Source organism: Hemicordylus capensis, chromosome 2, assembly GCF_027244095.1.
Source record: "Hemicordylus capensis ecotype Gifberg chromosome 2, rHemCap1.1.pri, whole genome shotgun sequence".
NCBI lineage: Eukaryota > Metazoa > Chordata > Lepidosauria > Squamata > Cordylidae > Hemicordylus > Hemicordylus capensis.
In genome coordinates, this window is record NC_069658.1 from 235,571,622 (window position 1) to 235,596,687 (window position 25,066).

The following is a 25,066-nucleotide window of genomic DNA, read 5'->3' on the forward strand; positions in this document are numbered from 1 at the left end:
AGGATACCTTCTATAGCGGAAGAAGCGGGATAGGAAGTAACCTCAATAAGTCCCAGCCCTCCTCCGGCGGCTCTCTAGGAGTCTCTTGATTTAACCCTTTAGAGTGACTCTGCCCATAGAGCAAGAAAGGGACCTCATCTCCCCAGATTGGCAGCGGCCCTCCAGGATCTCAGAGAGAAAGAAAGGGCCTTTCTCAGCCCTGCAAACCGACAACAGGAGATGCCAGGGATTGCACCCGGGGACCTTTCAAGTTCCTGGGAGTGGGAGCTGTTCAGGGAAGGATTTCTTTGCTGTCTGGGGAAAGGGAAGGGTTAAAGGGAGAGAGTCTCCATCCCTAGAGCGGCCGATGTAGGGAAGGCGGTAGGCTGTCTAGTATATAGACTCACTACCGGTCCGGCGGTGACTGGGGCGAGATCTGGTATAAGACAGCTTTGCAATGATGGGGAATGAAGGGAAGAAGAAGAAGAGGAGCCGGGAGGGGGCGACAGGATTGCCCTACACGGGCAGCATCTACCTTAGAGCGGCTGTTAAATAGTTCTCTGCCGGTGCTGTAGAAAGAGAGCGCCCGGTCCTGGGTTCGAACTTAGGCAGCGGCATTTCTAAGAATTGCAAGAAAAACGGAGCTGAAGTTGGTTGCGGAGGGAACAGCCGCCCCAGGGTAAAGGCTCAGAGAGAGAGCCCGAGGAGCGAGTCCTTTCTCAATTTTGGGGGCTGCTGCAAAGTGAAGCAGAGAAAAAAGTACTCCTCCAGTGTTCGACCGAAGCCTTGTCTCTGGGAAGAGCAGAAAAGGGGCCGCATAGCTAATCCCTGCTGACTTGGCAAAAAGGCGCCTTTTAACGTGGTGAATGATTCTCTCTATTTAGCAGGGGGAGAGCAACTGGCACTATCCACCCCCAGCACAGTACCTCCAGTGAATGTTGCTGGTGTCTATCTGATGTTTCTTTTTAGATTGTGAGCCCTTTTGGGGCAGGGATCCATCTAATTTATTTGTTATTTATCTCTGTAAACCACCCTGAGCCATTTTTGGAAGGGCAGTATAGAAATAAAATTAATAATAATAATAATAATAATAATAATAATAATAATAATAGCCGCTGTTCCCAGACTCCAGTATGCAACCTTGGAGAAGCCACTGCCAGTCTCTGTATACAAGACTGAGCTAGATGGACCTGGTCTGACTCAATATAAGGCAGCTTCCTATGTTCCTAACCAGAGCCTACAAGATGGCATTCCTAAATCCCTAAAGACAATGGTAAAACCTTCACAACCTCCTCTCCCTATTGAAGGGGAGAGGTTTAGTTCACCTCCGTTATAGCAGAGTAAGTGTGCATGGGAAGAGCATGAGAAGAGATATCATTAAGTAGTATCTTGATACAGACATTTTAAGGTTCAAAAGCAAGTAAGGTTTATTGGGGAAGTTGCATACTTGGACTAGATATGATGGGGACGTAAAAAAGCTGTGTTTAATGAAAAGCTGTGTTTTGCCCTTAGCACAAGAGATGCCATTTTGTTTTCTGTAAGAGACTGTTTTAAGCTATTGGGGAATAAATGATGAAGGAATGAAATGCAAGCAAGGGAGTTTCAAAATGACTTTAGAGGTATTTCTGTGTCAAAACCGCAAACAATTGGCTAGACGGAGCAGGATGTGCTTTTGACATTTGACATATAGGCAATTGAGAAATGCTTGAGTCTGCGAGACCACAATAGGGAAAACGGGAAGTGGAGAACAGGTGGTGTGATAACATGTCTGGAGAAACAACTTATTTGAATATAGCCAATAGCATTGATTCTACAGAAAAGGGGAACTGAGGGAGGGGGCTTGTTGCTTGTCACTGCTTGTTGTTAGAGTATAAAATTGCTTGTAACTTCTTCTGCGGTATGCCACTTCTTGGGGTGAGCACCCAGTGGCTTTGCTTGGCCAAATAAAGATACTGACCAGAATCTCCTTCTTGTCTTTTATTAATTGGCATAATCAAATAGAGGGCAAGAGTCAGGCCTTACCCAGACTAGCTGGGAGGGTGCAAGCCTTCCCTGGTAGGCGGGGCTTATCAGATAGGTCCAGAGTGAATAGTCCTGATAGAGAGCCTGTCTTCCTGTATTTTCTGTCTCCATAGAGTAAAGAGGAGAGAGAGAACACGCATGGCTAATTGAGAATGCACCAGCAGACTGAGACAGTCTGGGAATAAGAAGGAGAAAGTGACAATAGTATAAGTCTAACAATCAAGGAAAGCCACATGAGACAAAGAGACAACAGGAGGAAGTTGGAGACAACAAAGAGGAAGACCCTTCCTCCCTAACACTACTCCTAACGCCCCTAGTGGTAACTTGGATAATAGGTAAGGAAAAGGTGAAATGTGCCCGCAAGTCGATTTCAACTCCTGACGTCCACACAGTATGAGATGACGCCTTTCAGCATCTTCCTATATCTCTGCTGCTCGAGTAGCAGCTGGGATTCGAACCGGCAACCTTTTGCTTGTTAGTCAGTCATTTCCCCATTGCTCCACTTAAGGTGACCTGGATAAAAGGTACTGAGAGTCAATGATCCCGGAGTTTCATCTCCAACACTCCCAAGCTGGTAAAATTGTGAACCCACCAGCCTTTACCTAACGGCCCTGTTACATTTATATCCCGCTCTTCCTCCAAGGAGCCCAGAGCGGTGTACTACATACTTGAGTTTCTCTTTCACAACAACACTGTGAAGTAGGTTAGGCTGAGAGGGAAGTGACTGGCCCAGAGTCACCCAGCTAGTATTATGGCTGAATGGCGATTTGAACTCGGGTCTCCCCGGTCCTAGTCCGGCACTCTAACCACTACACCACGCTGGCTCTCTGTTGTAAGATGTGGATATTGGAGGCTGTCTCTTGACATGGTCTAAGGCTCAGGAGTTTCTCTCTGGGTTGGAGTTTTCCTAGCCTGCAGTGTGGCTGAGAGGGACATTTCTGACCTCCCCTCCATAACTCCCTCTCTTGAGATTATTTCTGGTGAACAAAGCCTGTTGAGCAAAAAAGCAGCCACCTTCTGATAACGGGCTAAATCTTCTAGTTCAGGGGTTCCCAACCTATGGTCCTCCACATGTCACTGAACTACAACTCCCATCATACCCAGCCAAAATTTGTTGTGGCTAGGGATGGTGGGAGTTGTAGTTCAGCAGCGTCTGGAGGACCACAGGTTGGGAACCCCATTCTAGTTGCAGGCAGCAACCTGGCTCTCCCACTCTCAGCCCAGCCCAGCCCCCATCAGAGTGCAGCAGTTAACATATTTATATACCACTCAGACATCTCTGAGTCGTCTTGTCCCTTCATGTGGCTGAGGGCAGGAGGCGAAGGGTTCAAACAGGATGGCTTGGGCACTCTGAAGATGTGTTTTCTATGTAAACAGGCAAGAAGTATCTTGTCTGTCACGTTTCCCAAAGGTGACCTCACCTGACTGGAAGGAGGAGGAGATACATTTGCAGGGGGCTTCAAGGAAGGAGAGAGGTCAGCAGATAACTGCTTTGCCATGTGGTGGGAAACCTTTGTGAGGCATATCAGGCAACAAGCTATCCTGGCAAGCCTCAGTGCCACCCAACGAGATATCGATACTTGTCAGGGGAAACTGCCAGCAAATAGCTGTGGATATTGTTTCACCTGGGTAGGAAGAGGTTATAATTACAAAAGAAATGTGTCCAAACTGTTTAGGAAATACCTGTGTCATATGATGTCTTAAGGAGGATGTAGCTGCTGCACTCTGATTTAATGCTTATCAACAGGACAGGATTTGTCTCCTAACCAAGGTTTTTTCCCTATTATTTATTTTATTTTATTAAATTTGTATGCTGCTCCAAACCTCCATTTCTGGACAGCTTAAAACAACATAAAACAAGTTAAAACACAAAAGTAAAAAACTTAAAACAATTTAAAACCACAATTTACATTAAAAAGCTTGGGTGAAATGGTAAGTATTTAAGGATATTTTAAAAGATGTCAGAGATGGGGAGGCTCTCATCTTGGGGCAGCAACAGAGAAGGCCCATCCCTGTGTAGCCTCCAGAAGAGCTGGTGGCAGCTGCAGATAGACCTCTCCAGATGATCTCAATGGGTGCTGGGGCTCATAGCGAAGAAGACGTTCTCTTAAATACCCAGGGCCTAAGCTGTTTAGGACTTTATAGGTTATAACCAGCACCTTGTATTTTGCTCAAAAACTATATCAGCAGCCAATGTAGCTCTCTTAATATAGGAGTAATATTTACACAGTAGTTAATTAGGCTTGTTCCCTAATTTAAGGCTCTGTTCTCTTTATTCCTGCAGCTAATTCGAGGGGGAGCAAAAAAGAGGATGAACCATCAAGAAGGGAAACTGATGTGGAACTAAAGAGGAAGACCGCTGCTTCTGAAGAGGCAGATTTCCATGCTATTCCAGTTCAAGAACAATGTCACAAGGGAGACATAAGGACAAAGATCCCTCTTGTGAAGACCTCACATCTTGGCACACATCACAAAAACTATATGGGAGAGAAACGATATACCTGCCCCAAGTGTGGCAAGAACTTCAGTCAGAGCACACAGCTTAGATCACTTTTTTTTTTAAAAGCACACAATAGAGAAACCACATAAATGCTTGGAATGTGGAAAGAGCTTCTGCAACATATAAAAAAAAATTTTTTTATTGTTCATATTGCATTGATTGATTGAGTCCCGTCAAGTTGATGTCAACTTTTAGCGACCACATAGATTTTCTCCAGGATAATCTGTCTTTAACTTGGCCTTTAAGATCTCTCAATTGTGCCTTCATTGCTGCCATAATCAAGTCCATCCATTTTGCTGCTGATCATCCTCTTCTTCTCTTTCCTTCAACTTTCCCCAGCATTATGGACTTCTCAAGGGAGCTGGGTCTTCACATAATGTATCCAAAGTATGATAGTTTGAGCCTGGTCATTTGTGCCTCAAGTGAAAATTCTGGATTGATTTGTTCTATGATCTATGTGTTTCTTTTCCTGGCTGTCCATGGTATCCTCAAAAGTCTTCTCCAGCACCAAAGTTGAAAAGCGTCAATACTTTTTCTATCTTGCTTCTTCAAAGTCCAGCTTTCGCATCCATGGAGTGTCATGGGGAAAACCATTGTCCAAAGGATTCTAATCTTTTTAGGTATAGACACGTCATGGCATCTAAATATCCTTTCCAAAGCTTTCATTGCATCCCTACCAAGTGCTAGTCTGAGGCATATTTCTTGACTGCTGGATCCTTTACTGTTGACTGGTCAATCCTAAAAAGCAGAAGCTATCTACCACTTCAATGCCTTCATTATCAATTCTGAGGTTGCTGTACTGGTTGTCATTAGTTTAGTCTTCTTTACATTTAGTTGTAGTCCCATTTTCTCACTATGCTCCTTGACTTTCATTACTAGAGCTTGCAGATCATCTGCATTTTCAGCTATCAGAGTGGTGTCATCAGCGTAGCGCAGGTCATTGATATTTCTTCATCCAACTTTAAAACTGCGCTCATCTTCTTCCGATCCCACTTCTCCCACTATATGTTCAGCATATAAGTTGAATAAAGAAGGAAAAAGTATACAGCCTTGTCTTACTTACTGTCTTACTGCTCAGCCCCTTTTGGGAGGGTTTTGCCACTTTACACCCAGGAACCTTAAATGGAGCATTATATGATGTGTTTCTCCACATCAAAATAAAGTGGATGGTGGCAGTCTACTTTGAACTCCTTAAGTCAAGGATTCTAGGAATCGTGACACCATATCAGTGCTTGGAATGTGCCAGAACTCTGCCCTTAATGATCATCACAGAATCAACATGGGAGAAAAACCATATATCTGTTCAGAGTGTAGGAAAAACTTCAGTCACAACCATAAACTTATTTACCATCAAATAATGCACAAAAGAGAGAAACCATATAAATGTTCTAAGTGTGGAAAGCATTTCAGCCACAGTGATCACCTTACTTCCCATTACAGAATCCACACAGGAGAGAAACTATATATGCTCAGAGTGTGGAAAGAGCTTCACTATCCATCAAATAATCCATATGGGAGAGAAACCATATTTATGCATGGAGTGTGGAAAGAGCTTCATTCAGAAATGCAAACTTTTTGTCCATCAAAGAATCCACACAGGAGAGGATCCATATATTTGCAAAGACTACAGAAGGGACAGGAGAAAAGATGTCAGGATCCAACCCACCCCGTACCTCAAGGAGATCTCTTCCAGGAAGGAGGAGGAGTCAGTCTCTGCAGCAATCTCTGGCAGCAACCATGATCCGGCAGTGACCACAGACCTTCAAGGGCAACCGGAGCTTGCCCCTCTCGTGGTTGTTCCTCCAAAGGAGCCTGAGATGTTGAGGGATCTAGTGCCTCCCATGTGGGCCATTGGCCTCCTTCGATACCCTCCATCACTGCCTCCAGAGCCCAAAGACCAGAAACAGTGCTGGATGAAGGCTGAGGTCCTGTATTGCCAGAGGAGTGTCTCTTTGGAATCTCAGGGTCTCCCTTCCCTTTGGTCTGTTCTGGAGGAGGAGAAATCAAGCCATTCTATGGAATGGGATCCCGTTAACTCCAGGAAAGAGTGGGGCTTCTCATAAATTCCTTAGTGTCAGCCAGGTACTTGCTGGTACAATAGCTCCATGCAGAAAACTGCTCTAGAGTCAGCTACCAGTCCTTTGCTCCAGCCTATGTTCCTAAGGAGTAGTACTGTGTGACTGCCAAAAAGTGGTTTTCCGCAGCTGCCCTTTCACGCTACATTGTTGGGGCTGCCTTTTCAAGTTGCAGCTCCCGAACGCCAACACTTCACTGTGTGGAATGGACTGGAGCTTTTCTGATAAATTCTGTCTTAACCACCATGAGAGTAATACACTCCGCTGAGCCATGAAAAATCCATGCAGTGCTGCAGTAGCATTTCTCAGCGTGCTATTCTCAGGGGAGGAATAATTCTGGGTGGAAAACATGAATTGGAGCCCTCATCTCACCAGGCACCCAACTTACTAGTTAATTTAACTTTAAAGCTCTTTCTTGCCCATAAATATTTCAGCTCCCCCTTTTCTGGGAGGGGAGAAAAGGGAAATTTTTTAATTGCCCTTTTCTGTCACCTTTTCAGGCAGTTCTGTTGTTCCATGGTGCCCAGTCACCCAAGTGAAAAGTTCCCAGGGCTGAATTGCTGGTTTTAGAGTTTTTGCATGGGAGAGCAAAGGTTAGTTTTGGAGCGTTTTCTGGTATCTTTAAATAAATAAACACACACACGTTATTTATTTAACAAATTTATATAGTTCCCCAAACTCACATCTCTGGACGGTATACAACAAAACAATGCAGATTAAAACAAAAATTAAAACCATTTCAAACCACAGCACATTCTAATTGTTCTGTTCTGTACATTCTGTGGTAGAATACAGGAGGGGTTTACCATTGTCTCTTCCCGCACAGTATGAGATGATGCCTTTCAGCATCTTCCTATATCACTGCTGCCTGATATAGTACCAGAAGGGATTTGAACTGGCAACATTCTGCTTGTTAGTCAAGCATTTCCCCACTAAGCCACTTAAGGTGACCTCCTTCTTGCTTACCTAGTTTAAATCATTTGATTACTTATTGCATTTATTTGCTGAAGCTGTCTAAATTCCCCATTGCTCTAAAACCACCTGCATAAATTGTATACCTGATACATGGACTTTGATTACTTACGTTTTGGCGTGCAATTAACTTTACGTTTAAACAATCACATTTACACCTTAATAGTGGCTGACAGTTTACTTGAGGAAGACCCATTGAAATTGAAATAACGAAATAACTATGCTTAACTCTCAACTAGCCATCCAGCCGTGGTATGCTTTCATGAAATCTGCTAAGTGGGATGCCCCAGTTATTGAAAGGGTTCACCTGAACTGGCTGTCTAGTTGTCAGCAGGGCAATGGTCAGCAATGTTGTCTAGTTAGCACTCAGATGTTGCCACTAGTTTCCTGGCTGAGTTTCAAACAAACATTTGGCTTTGAGTTTACTAGATTCCATTTCAGTTTTGTGCATTAAGGATCAGTGACATGGGTAGGATATGGCACTGGGGTGGTGGTGAAAGCTGGATTATAGCACCTTTTGGGGGACCATAAGACCATCTCCTCATTTTGGAAGGCTATTCTGGAATGCACCACTGCGGAGACCTTAAAGGCCAAGTTGAAGACAGATCAACCTGGAGAGAATCTATCTATGTGGTCGCTAAAAGTCAACACCGACTTGACGGCACTTAATCAATCATCAATCAATTCTGGAAAGGATGTCTATGCTCTTGGGTGGCACTGTTGACATTACCCGTTAAATTATTGAGCCTTATATCAATGAAATGGCAGCTCTCTAAGCATCAAAAACCATAGATGCTCAACACTCTGCTATCAGTGATAGCAGTTAACAGATAACCCCAGCTAACTTGGCAAAGAGGCACCTTTTAACATGGTGATTCTCTTTATTTAGCAGGAGGAGAGTAACTGGCTACATCCACTCCCAGCACAGCACCTCCAGTGACTGTTGCTGGTGTCTATCTTATGTTTCCTTTTAGATTGTGAGCCCTTTGGGGTCAGGGATCCATCTTATTTATTTATTATTTCTCTGTGTAAACCGCCCTGAGCCATTTTTGGAAGGGTGGTATAGAAATTGAATAAATAAAAATAAATGAAATAAATATTTGTATACTGCCCACTACTGTTCCCTAAACTAAACCTTTCCCCAAAGCCAAAGCCCTGGCTTCCTTCCTGAACTCACCAAATCCATGGTAGAGACTTCAGGCCCCTGCAGTCCTAACTTCCCAGGATTGCAGTCCTCTTGGTTGCAGCCATTCCCTGGCCAGCCAACCTGTTGTTAGCCCAGCCTAGCTCCAACTGAGAACAAAGTACCCCTTCTCTTCTTGCCTCAAGGCTCTCTAGGTCCTGCCCACCATGTGCCTAGAAGCCATCCCTAGAGGTCACTGCCTGTCAGTCAAGACAGGGTTCACTTCTGGTTCACTCTTTAGGGGAGGGAGGGGCCGTTCACTACAAACCAGTTCCATAACTTGCTCATCAAGGAGCCACCTGTAGTGAGTAAACTTCTTCTCGAAAGCTAAAATCTAGGATTTTGCATAATTGGTCATTAACAAGTTGCAATGAACAAATTGGCACCAGTCTCATAACAACTTGCTATTGTGTTCAATATTACTACTCTTGTACCTGTTATTACAGAAAAGTCATCTCATGAGGAGGAGTTTTTTCATTTGTTTTGTTTAAAAAAAAAAAAAATCCAAGCGTTAAAGGTAGGATGGATACAGGCAACATGGCTTGCCCTCCTTCCATGGAAACCTCTTTGTATTTCTGGATCAGACCCCAAACCTGGAAAGCAACAGGTTCCAGATCTATTCCAAAGAATCATCCGTCACCATCAGAAGCTGTGGTGGGAAAGGAATTTCTAGTGGGGACCAGATCCTAGTAGGATCAGATGTCATCCTTAGTTTTTGACTTTAGATGTTCCCTTGAATTCAGATCAGGTCTCAACATAATAATGTAGCATTTGGGAAGAAAGATGCAGCCCAGTAACCCGGCACTGGAGGCCAAGATGGAGAAGACCTGAACAGCCACCATGTATTTTCCCTTTGTGCTCAGATAGGCGGGCACAAAGGACACCCAGACACTGCAAAAGACCAGCATACTGAAGGTGATCAGTTTGGCTTCATTGAAGGCCCCAGGCAGCTTTCTGGCAGGGAAAGCCACTGTGAAACAGATGGCAGCCAGGAACCCCATGTAGCCAAGGGCAGTATAAAAAATGGCAGCAGGCCCTTCATTACATTGCAAGATAATCTGTCCAAGCTGAGAGTGCATGTCAGAGTCCAGGAAGGGTGGAGAGATCCCCAGGCAGACGGTGCAAATGCCAAGCTGAACACTAGAACAGCAAAAGACAATGGAGATGGACAAATGCTTCCCCAGCCATCTCCTCGTCTTTCCCCCTGGTTTGGTGGCCATGAATGCGACCACCACAGTGATGGTTTTTGCCAACAAAGAAGAGACAGCAACTGAGAAAATGATGCTGAAGGCTGTTTGTCGGAGAAGGCAGGTCATCTTCCCAGGCTGACCAATGAACAGAAAAGAGGATAAAAAAGAAAGCAAGAGGGAAACCAGGAGAATGAAGGAGAGGTCCCGGTTGTTGGCTTTGACTACTGGAGTTGCTATGTATTTAATGAAGATGCCTAACACAAAAGCTGTGGTGACGGACAAATATAAGGCAAAGGATGTTAGGACGATCCCCATAGGTTCTTCATAGGACAAGAAGGTTATCACTTTGGGGATACATTGATCTCGGTCCTTGTTTGGATACTGATCTTCAGGACACTTCTGGCAATGGTCTGCATCTGAAACAAAGAGAGGTGATCAGAATCACCATGCACTAGCTTCTATCCATAATACTTTGCATTTGATTCCATTTCTTAAAATGTGTGTTTGGCAGTGAATGGAGCTGACGCCCCCGTTGGGACATGTGCTCATGAACACACAGTATACATGCCTGGCCATTTTAAAAGATTGCGATCTTTAGGAATTGGCCACATGCGGCTGCCTCAGAACCCAACCCACTTACTCACCCAGGACATAGGATTGAGATGCACTTTTTAAAGGCACTGTGGTCAAAGGTACTGTGGTCAAGGAGATTGATTACTGAAAACCAATTTAATCATTTAGGGAATTGGCCGACATATCACAAAACCAATCACATTTGTGGGGAATTAGCAAGTATGAAACAAATAGTCATCAGCAATCAAGTAAGGGTCCAACTTGATGGCATGATGGCCAAAAAGGAGGGCAACTAAGAGGAAGGTTTATGCCTCAAGCTTCACAGAGCACATAGCAAAACCTGACCTACACAAGCTCCAGTTAGCACAGTAGCTGACAAAGGAAACTGACAGAATAGCTGACCCCTGCTAAATGAGCAAGGAGTGGTGGTGCTGGTAATGCATAATTGATCTTTTGATGTGGTGATTCTCTTACATTTAGTAGGGCGAGAGGAACTGGCCCTATCCAACCCCAGCACAGCATCCCTCTCGTTGCTGTTGCTGGTGTCTACCTTGTGGTTTGGTTTTTTTAGACAGTGAGGCGAGTCTCACAATCAATGAGACTCGCCGTAAGGGGGTTAGCGGGGAAAGTTGGCTTAGCCCGCTCTCCCCACAGACAATCAGTCCTGCAGCCCTGGCCGGCCGGATTGGCTGCCCACACAACTGCTGGCTCTGTCACGGAGCTGGCGTGGGTTGGGGAAACAGGGGTTGCACAGCCCCTGGAGGTTCCAGAATGCCCCAGGGGTCTCATCGTGCATTGCCGCAGTGCCGAGCCGCACCACAGCAATACACGATCAAATAAACGGGGTTAGCGTAGTGCTTGCTCCGCTAACCCCGTTTAAGGGGAGGGCTGCAGAAGCGGGTCACCCACTTTGGAGAAACCAGGCGCACCTGCGAGCCTGGTGGTTCTCACAATTGGCCGAAATCAGGCTAGGCTCCCTTAGCCTGATTTTGGCAGATCGTGAGAATCGCCTCAGTGAGCCCTTTGGAATCAGTGAACAATGTTGTTGTTGTTGCTGTTGTAGTATGTAATCACTTTGTGAACCGTTTGTTCAAAAGCAGTATATAAATAGTAGCAGCAGAAGTGAGGAAAGAGAGAGAGAGAGATTGACGTTATAGTGGAGAAGATGCATCAATCCCGACTCCTCCCCCCCATCCTGATAAAATGGGAGACAGAGGCAACCATCTTTTCCCATACTCCTTTTATTCTAACTTGAAATTGATGGCTGTTTTATGGTTGTTTCACTGATTGCCAGCAGTTGGTGCTAAGAACACAAACGACTTACTAGTGTGGATTCCCCATTTTATTTTTCGTAGCAATTTAAACCGATTTAAGAATATATCAGCATTTGGAAGATCCCCTAGACACTCCGTTCCCTGTACAGGGTGTGTGAGGAGGTGCTAAGCAAAGCTTTGATCCGCTCGGTTAATGACTTGTATCGTCCTACCAGCTGCTCTTCTTCATATATCCTTGATATATTATTAATGGTATGTTACTATTTGTATACCACTCTGGAAATGATTATTGAAGACCGATATAAAAATCTATTAAATAAACTGGATGTAAAAGGGGCACACCCACATCTTCATGGTTGTGTCTGCCCCAATCACAGACAGAGCAGAGTGGAGGAGGCAATAAAAAGGGTTTATGGGCATTAATTATGGAGATAAAAAATACAGAAGCCAAGTGGGTCTAAGTTCAAACGTGTCTAAGCGTCTTCCAGCAAAGTGTGTGAGTCAATCATTGCCTCTTTCCTATGGAGTCACTTACCTTCCTGAGTGGAGATTGTCCCTTCTGCACATGGAGAACAAGCATAGCAGCAAAGTGGTTGTCCTTCCTGAATCGTCTTCATGTATCCAGGGTGACAGCTTTCGGTGCACCTGGCAGGAGGCACAGTCTAACCATAAAGAGAAGGGACATCAGGGAAAACGTTGCTTGTCCTGAGCGCAAAAGAGTTGCCCCACCCAGCCTTAACTGAAGCATGAGGAGGGGGTGGTGATTTGATTGGTTGAAGGGACTGGGTGGGTAGAACAAACACACAGCTCAAGGCTTGTGCCTGCCCAGTTCCTCACTCAACCTTTGGGTGGCATTTCTCCTGCCCCCTGCCCAGAATACAGTGTGGGCTTCCACTAGTCATCGCTTGGGGGATTGAGTACAAATTTTCCTCCATGAATTGGCTGGTTTGGGGGGCTGCTTTCTTTGCCTACCCCACACTGTCTTCATGGCTCAGGGAGTCATGGCTGGGGTTTCGCTACATGGTGTTAGCCTGTTTGGGGGCTCCCTGGAGCACCCATCTACTAAGTTTGGAATGACAAACCTGTAATAACCACTGTTTGCGCTATGGATCCCACGGGATCCAGAAATCATGAGATCTTCATTTTGTTTCACCTGTGGCTGACACAAAGGGCGTGTCATTTTGGCACGTAGCCTGGGAGAAGGAACTCTTAGCTCAGGTACAAAGTCCAGGACTGCAGGACCCCATGCCTGTCACTCCCTGATTACTTACAGGTGGGAAGCCGGAGAAGACGTGATCTAATCAAGCACCATTCTTTTAAAGAATTGGCCAAGGATTTCCCCTATGTTGGCACAGTGGATCAGGTCAAGATTGCACCTCCTCGGAAAGAGCAATAAGAGAGTAACAAATCATCTCCTCTGCTAATGAGTATGTTAATGGTTGGCTCAAGGCACAGGAAACTAGCCTCTTTACATTTTAGTTACTCTCAGATATTCTAACAGACATGAGAGATAAACTTTGATGTGTCCATTTCATTTCTCCCTTACACGGGTCTTTCAGAACTTTCCCAGTGTTTGTTCAAGAACAGGTCCACTCTTCACTTTTGAATAGGACAATGTTGTGTCCTGTCATTTGTCCTTATTGTCCACTTTTTCAAGGTGCGACCAGCTTAATGCCCTCGGGCAAGAATTTTCCTATAAGAGACCAAGACACCATCAATCCATGTGTCTCCTGGGTCACTCATGTCTCTCCCCCAGATTCACCAGGTATTTCTTCCTTGGATCCACCAGCCTTTTACTACATCTTGCCCTGCCTTGACTCTCACTCCTGCTTTCCTTTTCACCTCCAGACTGGCCTTTTTTCCTAACCCAGTCTGCAAAGCACTCCTAGCTTACCCTAGTTACTCCTAGCTTACTCCTAGCTTACTCCTTGTTTCCCCTTAGCTTACCCTAGTTTACCCTTAGCTTACCCTAGCTTACCCTTAGCTTACAGGGTAACCCGCTCAAGTAGCCCGCCCCTAAAACCAGGTTTACGGAGCACTTGCGAGCACTCCATAACCCCAGGTTTTATCATTGTGAGTAGCCACAACACAGCTCCATGCCACGGCTACTCACAAGGAGACTTGCCTTGCTCCAGAGGGAGGCCACCTCCCAGCTCCGGGGGTCTCGCCAGCATGCCCTGCGCACTCGCGCTGGGCATGGTGGAGCTTCCAGGGCTGGGGGCCGAGGGCCTCCATCACAGAGCCGGCAATCGTGTGGGCAGCTGATCTGGCCGCCCAAAGCTCCCGCCCTGCTCGTGTGCGGGGAGAGCGGGCATAGCCTCCTCTTCCCGCTCACTCTCCAAAACCAGGTCTCACTGATCATGAGACCCGGCTCAATATGTTTCTGGGCAAAATACCATATGCTGATTATTACCTATAAAGCCTTGAATGGTTTGGAGTTTGGACCCAGGGTATTTAAGACAGCCTCTTCTTCTTCATGAACCCACTGTCTCTTATGATCATCAGTGGAGTCTGGCTGCAGTTACTACCGGCTCATTTGGAGGTGACCCCAAACTGGGCTTTTTCTAGGGTTGCCTCCAGGCTCTGGGACACACTCCCAAATGAAACCAGAACCTCTGCATCTCTGACTGTTTTTAATTGACTTTTGAAAACATACTTATTTTATCCGGTTTATACTGTTTTAGATTTCTTAGATGGTTATTTTAGCTTTGTTCTAAGTGATTTAAGGTTTTGATTGCTGTTTTGTTTAAATTTGTAAACTGCCCAGAGATTTTATATCGGGCAGTATATAAAAGTGATAAATAACTTTTTTAACAACTTTAAAGACATGATGAGCAGTATGATTTATTTCTAATAACAAAACCATGCTAACAATTTGCCCCACCCCCACCCCACCGAGGGCGTGAGGACAATGGTGCAGAGGGGGATGAGTTTCCCTTGGCCACCAGGGTCTGGGGAAGCCACCCAGGCGCCCCTTTGCCCAGGGCAACCCTTTGCTCCCAACCTTCCAGGGCCGGACTGAGAGGGCGGTGGAATGTATTTGGGGAGGGTGCTGGGTTTTGAGCAGAATGGGCGCTGAAGGTGGGAATATTCACTGCTGCTGAGTGTCAGGCACCCCTGCGGGTGGGATGCACTGGGAATATGCCCTGTTGCCTTGTGGGCCAGTCCGAGCCTGTGACCTTCCCGCACCCGGCCAGCGAGTTCACCAGCTGGGAGCATGAAGTGCCATCCTCTCCTTCCTCATCAGAGTTTCATTGAAATGGTGGCTGGCATGAGGCTCTCTGCTCTTAGCAAGGCAGAGAGGCAAAAACCAGAGCCAGCCAGTGTTTCAATGAAACGCTGGTTGGGAAGGATCCCTAGTAGCCACTCCCCCTGTGTCCACATTGGATGCATGGGGTGTGGCCTGTGCTAGGATGAGGCTATTCATCCCCGTTGCCCAGTTTCCCCACCCCATTCAGCAGTTCATTTAAACACTGTCTGGGAGCTCCTTGGTCTATGAGGTAGAGGATTCAATGAACCACCGACCCAAGGAGGGGGAAATCCGGAGTGTATACATGAGATTCAGCAGTCATAATGACAAGCCAACCTATGTTACAATGTCCTGCAGGTGTTTCCAGAACCGGGGGGTGGGGGCACTGCACACTGCTGTTATGCAGTTACAGACAATTTTGCAAAGGCAGTTCCTCAATGGTCCGGCCATTATTTCCCAAGTGGGGAAGTGGCAATTTTTGACACCCTTCCCACCCCCAGGAAGTTTTCTGAGCCACCCAAGGGCTGCACAACACTCAGGGATATATCTTCAGGTGGCACAAAGGGCTTCCTGGGGAAGGGGAGGGCGTCCAAAATTGCAGTTATCAGGAGAGTTCTGTTAGGCTGCTCTCTTGCTGGGCTGGTGCAGCCTTGCTCTGTATGTGTAAATGTAGCCATATTTGACTGCTAGAAACATGTCCCTGATGGCTGTGCCGCTCTCAAGGACGTGTTCCTGGCAGCCAAAATGTGCTTTTGGAGGGAGGGGAGATCAGCAAAAATTGCTCCCCCCTCTCCCTGTGCACACATTTGACTGCTCGGCATTACTTTGGTTGAGCTCTGAAGCAACCTCTTGCAAGGACACAGCTCCTGTTCTGCCCTAATAACATTGCAGAATAAGTGAGCCACTGTACCAACAGCAAGGGACACCTTCAAAGCAGGGAGCTTCTTCCAGCCCCTCCTCCCCTGTCTGTAACTTGTTTTGGTCTTACTGGGCGGAATAGCTGCTACTCAAGCTGCTCCGGCCAATCTGATTCCAAGGGACTCCTCCTGGCACTGCCCCCAGGAAGAACTAAAATAATGGGTGAAAAAGGCACTTCTTGGTTGCTCCAGGGAGTATATTTTTAATACAATTTCCCCTTCTTCCTGGGGGCAGGGCCAGGAGGAGCCCCCTAGAAATCAGATTGGCTAGAGCAGCTTGAGTAGCAGCTGTTGCAGCCAGTAAGACCAAAAGAGGAAGTTGCAGGTAGGAGAGGAGCTGTGGGAAGCTCCTTGCTTTGGAGGATTCCTTGGCTGCTGGTAATCCTGATTTTTTACTAGCTTCTTTGTTTGGTAGGAGGGGGATGCAATCCCTGCTTTCTCCCTTCTGTCCCTCTTTCTGCCTTCTGACCTTCCTTTCTGCTTTCAAAGGAACATAAGAACATAGGAAGCTGCCATATACTGAGTCAGACCATAGGTCCATCTCGCTTAGTATTGTCTACACAGACTGGCAGCGGCTTCTCCAAGGTTGCAGGCAGGAATGTCTCTCAGCCCTCTCTTGGAGAAGCCAGGGAAGGAACTTGAAGCCTTTCTCCCTGCTATTTGTCCTGGCTTTTTTGCTGCCTCTCCCACCCCTCACCAAAAAAAGGACACCTTTCTGTTTTCTACTTTTGCCCGGCTTTTCTGCTCTTTCTGTTTTCTTCAGTGCTGGCAGGCTTGGGTCAATACTCAAGCCCACTGGTGTGGAAGAAATGGCGGGGGGGTAGGTTTCTGCCTCAGTGACCAGGTTCTCCCCTGGCCACCACCCCTCCACCCCACTCCAATGCCCACCAGGCGCTATCTAATATAAGCCTTGTGATTTAGAGGCCAAATGAAGTCCCAGCATGAGTTTTACCTGCTGTTAAGCAGGACTTCTGCCAGATCGACAGACAGGCACTGTGGGCTTCCTGCAGTTCAGCTTCTGTGTAGTTTGCCTGATCAAACTAGATAACCGCAAGCCAGAGAACATCCATTCTGTCACAGGATTTTGATTTAAAAAATAAGATCAGCCCTGCTGCATCAGGCCCAAGGCCTCCCTGTTCACACAGCGGCCCAAGAGATGCCTCTGAAGACAGGGCCCTGACATCTTCATCATCAAGAATGAGTGCAGTGTTCTAATCTCTACACACATGGTATTCTCTACTAAGTTGGTTTAACTGCATTCATAACTAAATTTGCTGTGTTAATAGTCTGTAAAAGAATTGGACAGGGATCATATCCTTTCTACTATTTATATGTAATACACAACAAATTATGAGTGTTACAGGTTTCAAGAGGTCAACGTGATCATTTCCCCTACCTTTTGATATGGCCTAGGCCACACCATGCCTTCTGGATTAATGGTGAATTCCACATCAGGGAATACCTGTTCCTTGACACTCCCGATTATCACTATAGCTTGAGAACGGTTGGGAAAGAGCACCCAGTTCACAATATCAAAGCCGTCTGCCTGCTCCTCAGTCTTGTCCAAATACAGTCTGTCCAATGATGTGTTATAAAACTTTCTCAGAAGAGTATGAAGCTAGAATGGCAGAGAAAACAACAAACTTTAGGAGACACAATCCCATCAAAACCCTGATCACTTTGAGCTCTCTATCATTTTAGGCAAGGGCACACCTTATCTGGACTCATTGATCTATGCAGGGTGGCTGACATGTGACATCTAGATTAATGCTGCACTTGCTCAAGCATGTTCCACCAGAATGTAATGCTAGCTGGTTGCACTACGTCAAAAGCGTCTCTTCTTCTAGGCAAATGTGAATATTTTTGTGCTCGTGCCACAAGGTGCCCAAACCGTGGTGGGCCTCCAGTTGGGAAACCTCTGGAGGAAAGCTGGTCCTGTGGTAGCAAGCATGAATAGTCCCCTTTGCTAAGCAGGGTCTGCCCTGGTTGCATTTGAATGGGAAACTACATCTGAGCACCGTGAGATATTTGTCTTAGGGGATGGGGCCGCTCTGGGAAGAACATCTGCAGGTTTGCATGCAGAAGGTTCCAAGTTCCCTCCTTGGCATCTCAAAGAGAGAGTCCTGCCTGCTGCCAGTCTAAGTAGACAATACTAGACTAGATGGACCAATGGTCTAACTCGGTATAAGGCAGCTTCCTATGTTCCTCTTCCTTCTTGCCTCTTCCTTACATTACAGGGAACAGCTGTGCAAGGGTGCAATGCAAAGATTTTGCATAGCAAACTGACTTCCTTGTAGATATGCAACTTAGTTTATTACACAAGCACAGTGTTAGTCTTAATGTCTGCCAGTACCAAGTCGGACTCGGTAGCAGCAATGTCCAGAAGGGAGAAACAGGCAGACAGGACCAGGAAGAGTTCCGCTGCTTCAGAGACTGCTATGCCGATTCTCCAGCAGAGAATCCTACAGAATGGGACCTGGGAGACAGGGAAGATTCGCACAAGCTATGAGCAGAATCCAACTTCATCTAAGGAGAAGAGATCTCTCTCTGAGAACTCAGGATCAAATACTATAACTAAACAAGAAAGAAGGAAGGAAGAAGCAGTGAGTCCTCTCCTGTGAGAGGGGTTTCCTACATATATGGTAGGAATCATCTTCTACTGGGCAAGTCTATGGAACAGGATCCAGAGGACAGAAAAAAACTCCTTTACCAAAGATGGGTCTCTCAACTAGCATCTGTGAGTATCTATTGGATGGGGAACAAAACTCTGAAGTCACCTTGGGGGACAAAAGGAAACATCAGCTAGAAGACTGACAAACTTGATCTCCCTTGAAAGTGTGCAAGAATGGATCCTCAGTGTCTGGAACCCTCCTAGAGTCTGATCCTCAGGAGCTTCAGGATCTGAAATCCTCCTGGTGTCTGGACCCAAAGCACAGATTCCAGAGTTGAACTATGGACTTTCATTTTCAGTGGGGCTACCTGAGAGGGGCAAGGAATACCTGCCAGGGCTGCATCCTTTGGCGTCCCAACGCGTCTCCATATCCCCTCATCATCTGTTCAGATCTAGCTGAATATGCAGTATTCAGAGCATGTGCCACAGTCTGGACACTGTTGTAAACACTGTAGCTGTCCTGAGAGAGGATTCTTTCAAACTCCTCTCCAGGAAGCTTCTCCAGGTTCTCTTTCTCTCTGCACCGTGTCCAGCCTTTCGCAGACAACAGGTGCTTGGAATACGAACAATGAAATGCTTTCTTCCAAAACCGGTTGGTTAAAGGGGACACAGGATCATAGTACTCATATTTTGTTCTTTTGTTCCTCTTCATAATGAAAGACAAAGTCCCAGGGATGTACTGCAAAGTACTATAAAACAAGTACTGGATTATGTCCTGAAAAGCTGTTATGATCCAGACTTTTCCTGGCATTGTTTCTAGGTTCTTTTTAAGTGCTTCTTGTATCACCTGAACTGGAATAATTGCGTAGTCAGAGTCCCCATAGTAAACAAACACATTGACCTTTCTCCACATAACAGATGTATCCATGTGGAACTGTTTCGGATTCATATGTCTCACTGATATTTTTTCAGAGAAGGCAACACAAATCCCATTCTTGATCATCAGAGGTCTCAAGGCATTCATGAATCTTTCTCCATTTTCATTGTCTGGAGCAAGGAGAGAAATCCATGTCCATCTAAAATGCAAGAGTAGCTTGACAATACCTGCGTATTGGGTTTCTTCTTTGGGGACTACCCGATAGACAAAAGGAAACCGTGTTTTATCATTAAAAGCATGAGCAAATCCATAACTGACCTAGGAAAGAAAGGGAGAGAATTGTTGTTTTGTTTCCTAGACAAAGATCTGAAATTTGTTCACCTGAAATTATTCACAGCTACCAAAAGATGATGGTGAGTTGGGTGTGTGTGGGAAGAATGCCTATACTTTGCAAGGAATCTTTGCAGTGCAGTCATTCTGTATTTGCTCTGGATACGGAAATGAAATGTACCTGTTGGATCCGTCTCATTGGGCACTATTACCACACTTGCTTGGCTTTTGTATTCTGAACACAGGAACATAGGAAGCTTATGAAGTACTTTGAGAGTGTCAACAGGCATGTGGATATAGGTGATCCAGTTGACATAGTATACCTGGACTTTGAAAAAGAGCCAGCATGGTGTAGTGGTTAAAGTGCTGGACTAGGACCTGGGAGATCCGAGTTCAAATCCCCATTCAGCCATGATACTTGCTGGGTGAGTCTGGGCAAGTCACTTCTCTCTCAGCCTAAACTACATCACAAGGTTGTTATGAGGAGAAACTTAAATATGTAGTACACCGCTCTGGGCTCCTTGGAAGAAGAGCAGGATATAAAATGTAAATAATAAATTAATTTATTATTCTCTTGTTTACACAGTCAGACAGGTGTTATTGACTGGTTTGTTTTATCCAGACATCGAGTCCTTCCCAAGGAACTGGGATGGCTGAATTTTATTGTCAATGTTGTTGTTGTTGTTGTTGTTATAGATATCGCCACAGAATATAGGCTGTTCCCAGTAAAGCTGCTTTTTGTAATTGGCTGATGGTGATTTCTGTGGCCCCTACGGTGTTGAGGTGCTCTTCAAGGTCTTTTGGAACTGCACCCTGGGCGCCAATTACCACTGGGATTATTTTGGTCTTTTTCTGACACAGCCTTTCAATATCAATTTGTAGATCTTTGTATTTTGTGATTTTTTCTATTTCTTTTTCTTCTATTCTGCTATCCCCTGGTATTGCTATGTTGATTATTTTGACTTGTTTTTCTTTCTTCTCGACTACAGTTCTGTCTGGTGTATTGTGTGGCAGATGTTTGTCTGTTTGTAGTCGGAAGTCCCATAATATTTTTACATCTTCATTTTCTTCAACTTTTTCAATCTGATGGTCCCACCAATTTTTGGCTACAGGTAGCTTGTATTTTTTGCAGATGTTCCAGTGTATCATCCCTGCTACTTTGTCATGCCTTTGTTTGTAGTCACTCTGTGTGATCTTTTTACAACAGCTGATGAGGTGGTCCACGGTTTCATCTGCTTCTTTACAAAGGCGGCACTTGCTGTTTGTTGTGAATTTTTCTACTTTTGCTCTTATTGCATTTGTTCTTAGTGCCTATTCTTGTGCAGCCAGTATTAAACCCTCGGTTTCTTTCTTCAAGTTGCCATTCTTAAGCCATTGCCAGGTCTTGGTGATGTCTGATTTTCCACTTATATTGTGCAACTATTGACCATGCAGGGGCTTATTTCTCCATTTTTCTGCTCGGTTATTGACTTGTTCTTTCTTGTAGGCCTGCTTTCTTTCATTGGTGTTGAATAGTTTATCATTATTGACCATCTGAAGTGCATCTTCTTCACTGTCCCTTATATATTCTTCAAGGCCTCTTTTCTCCTCCTCTACTGTTTGATGGACTTGCAGCATTCCTCTTCCACCTGAGCTGCATTGGAGGTATAGCATATCTACATCACTGCGGGGGTGCAGAGCATGATTGATGGTCATGATTTTCCTGGTCTTACGATCTAGCATCTCTAGCTCTGCCTGGGTCCAGTCTATTATTCCTGCAGCGTATCTGATAACAGGTATGGCCCAGTCGTTTATGGCTTGTATGGTGTTCCTGCCATTGAGTTTGGATTTTAGGATCTTTCTCTCTCTCCTGATGTATTCACTTCCAATTTTTCTTTTAACTTCAGTGTGTGCAATGTTATCAGCCTGGAGAATGCCCAAGTATTTGTGATGTTCTTTCTCTTCCAGGTTCTTGATGTTGCTTCCATTGGGTAGTTCTATTCCTTCTGTTTTTGTTATTTTTCCTCTTTTCATTGTTAATGCAGCACACTTGTCTAGTCCAAACTCCATTGCTATATCACTACTGAATATACGGACAGTGTTTAGCAGTGAATTGATTTCTGACTGGGACTTTCCATACAACTTCAGATCATCCATGTACAGCAGATGGTTGATTTGACTTGATGTTTTAGATGTTTGGTATCCAAGGCCTGTTTTGTTTAGTATTTGTGAAAGTGGGGTCATGGCGATTACAAACAACAGAGGGGATAGTGAGTCTCTTCTAATGCCTCTTCTAATGATAACCTGTCCAAGTGTCTCGCCATTGATTGTTAACTGTATACTCCACATGCTCATTGCTTTTTTTATAAATATCTGAATGTTTTTGCTGACACCAGTTGTTTCTAAACATTTGAGTATCCATGTGTGAGGCAATGAGTCGAAGGCTTTCTTGTAGTCAATCCATGCAACACTTAGATTTGTTTTTCTTCTCTTGCAATTTTCTAAAATCATTTTGTCAATCAGCAGCTGGTCTTTTGTGCCTCTGGTGTTCGGGCAATTTCCTTTCTGTTCAACTGGAAGCTGTTTGTTAGTTAATAATTGTTGCATCACTTCATCTGCTATTATTCCAGTTAATAATTTGAACATGGTTGGCCGGAAGGTTACTGGTCTATAATTACTTGGAACTGCACCTTTTCCTGGGTCTTTCATGATGAGATGAGTTTTCCCAGTTGTTAGCCATTGTTCAATATCACCTCCTTGCAACATGTGATTGAACTGTTTTGATAGTTGTTTATGAAGGCTTGTTAGGTGTTTAAGTCAAAAGCCACGCAGTTCATCGTCGCCTGGCGCAGTCCAATTTTTAATTTTCTTTGCTCTTTCACCTATTAATTCTGGTGTTATTATTAGATCTTGCATTTGTTGGTTACATTTTCCGACCTCTTTCATCCAGCCAGCTTTTTTATTATAATATATTGGATTGTCCAATATAAAATGTAAATAATAAATTAATTTATTATTATTATTATTATTATTATTATTATTATTATTATTATTATTATTTCATCAAAGTTCCTTATCAAAGATTCGCAATAAAACTTAGCAGTCATGGGATTAGGGGATACATTCATGTGTGGGTTGATAACTGGTTGAAGGACAGAAAACAGATAGGAATACATGGACAGTTCTCCAAATTGAGGGAAGTAAGTTTTCACTTTTGGCTTTGCTATTTGATGATCTTTAGTCCCGTGCAGATTGAGAAAAGGCACCTTTTAAAAGTGGTGATTCCCTTTATTGAGCAGGGGGAGCGCAACTTGCCATTTTAATCTAATTCAATTTATTTATTTATATCTATGCAAACTGCTTTGAGGACTTTTGCTGAAAAGCAGTATATAAATATTGGTCTTTGTCCCCTTCAAACTTTCTGGAGAGAGGGCAAAGTGGAATTAGATGCCATATACCATTGGTTCATCTAGCTCAGTATTGTCTCCACAGACTGGTAGCGGCGTCTCCAAGGCTGAAGCCAGGAGTCTCTCTCAGCCCTATCTTGGAGATGCCAGGGAGAGAACTTGGAACCTTCCGCATGCAAGCATGCAGGTGCTACTGCCCCATCCCCCGAAGGGGAATAATTTACAAAGCTCACAGGTAGTCTCCCATTCAAATGCAACCAGGACAGACCCTGCTTAGCAAAGGGGACAATTCATGCCTGCTACCACAAGACCAGCTCTCCTCCAGAGGTTTCCCAACTTGGAGGCCCACCACAGTTTGGGGACCGTGGTGCATAAGTGCAAGAATATTCACATTTGCCTGGAAAAAAAATAAGCTCTTGACATAATGCAACTAGCTGGCATAACATTCTTGTACTCATGCAACATGCTTGAGCAAGTGCATGAGTCCAGATAAGATGTGCCCTTGCCTGAAATGACAGGTGATTTAGAGCTCAAAGTGATCAGGGTTGAGCAATCCAAGATGGTGTTGTGTCTCCTAAAGGCAGATGTTTTCTCTGTCATTCTAGCTTCACACTCCCCTGAGAAAGTTTGATAACACCTTATTGGACAGAAAGTATTTGGACGATACTGCTGCTCCCTGCTGCTTTATGCAGTTGTTGTGGGCGGGGTTGTGCTCTCGGCCCCTGAAGCAGACACGGAGGCTGCCATTTTTGTAGTCCGCCACGTGACGTGGACTAACCAATTGAAATTCAGGAGTGGCATTTTAAGCAGCCAGCTCGATAGCACTCACTTTCAGTTGCTTGGACTGAGCAGCCCTCCCTCTCACCCATTTCAGTGAGGCATGTCCAGTCACCATTTGGGGCCAAGTAGGAATTTTTTGGGTTACATCAGTTTGTCCTTGGTGTGGCCTTTTTTTGCCTACTTCTCACTGAAACTGATTTAGGGTTGTCACCTCTTAATTGGTCACTTGGCCGATGAGTGCAGGTTATTTTATTTTATTTATTTATTTATTACATTTATATCCCGCTCTTCCTCCAAGGACTCCAGAGCGGTATACTACATTCTTAAGTTTCTTCCTGTGAAGTAGGTTAGGTTGAGAGAAAAGTGAATGGCCCAGAGTCACCCAGCAAGTATCATGGCTGAATGGGGATTTGAACCCGCATCTCCCTGGTCTTAGTCCAGCACTCTAACCACTACACCACGCTAGCTCTCTTGGGTTACGTTAAGTGTATCAATTGGTGTTTGACTGGAGGACTCTTTAAGGTCAGTAGGCAAGCCGAGGAACAGCCCTTACAGGTTTTGCGGCCCTTGGGCTGGGATCCACCCCTAGGCAGGCACCCACTACTCAGAGTTTGGGGGCCTCAGTGGGTGGGGCTGTCTGACCTCCCCTCAGCAGGGTTTCACCCAGTGGCCGTTATGATGTCCGGATTCAGTCTGGATGGAACTAACACCCAGTCTTTCACCCGGGGTTGGGTGGTCCTCCTTATGAGACTGACCCTTGGTTGGGTTAAGTGCACTCTGAATTGTCATGCCTCGCTGCAGTATTTGTATTAATTAAATTAATAAAGTGGGTCTAGTTCATCCAACTATACATGTTTTGTATTTATTGGGGCCTGGGGGTGCAAAGAGGAGCTGGCAGATGGCTTTGATATTGTGAACTGGATGCTCTTTCCCAACCATTCTCAAGCTAGAGTGACAATTGGGCATGTCAAAGAACAGGCATTCCCTGATGTACAGTTCACCATTAATTCAGAAGGCATGGTGTGGCCCATAACTTTCATTAAAAGTTTCATAACTTTTCCCTCAGAGAAGCCGCTGCCAGTCTTTGTAGACAATACTGGGCACGATGGACCAATGGTCTGACTCAGTATAAGGCAGCTTCCTATGT

General features: G+C 45.1%; 1 protein-coding gene across 1 annotated transcript in view; it reads right to left on the reverse strand.

Annotated features, from left to right (window-relative positions):
- Positions 1 to 9,426: 9,426 nt before the first annotated feature.
- LOC128343867 (vomeronasal type-2 receptor 26-like) overlaps positions 9,427 to 25,066 on the reverse strand; it is a 68,247-nt gene continuing 52,607 nt past the window's right edge. The window contains exon 4 of the mRNA XM_053293303.1: positions 9,427 to 10,337. Coding sequence (XP_053149278.1) covers positions 9,427 to 10,337 — 911 coding nt within the window. The remainder of the gene's footprint in view (positions 10,338 to 25,066) is intronic.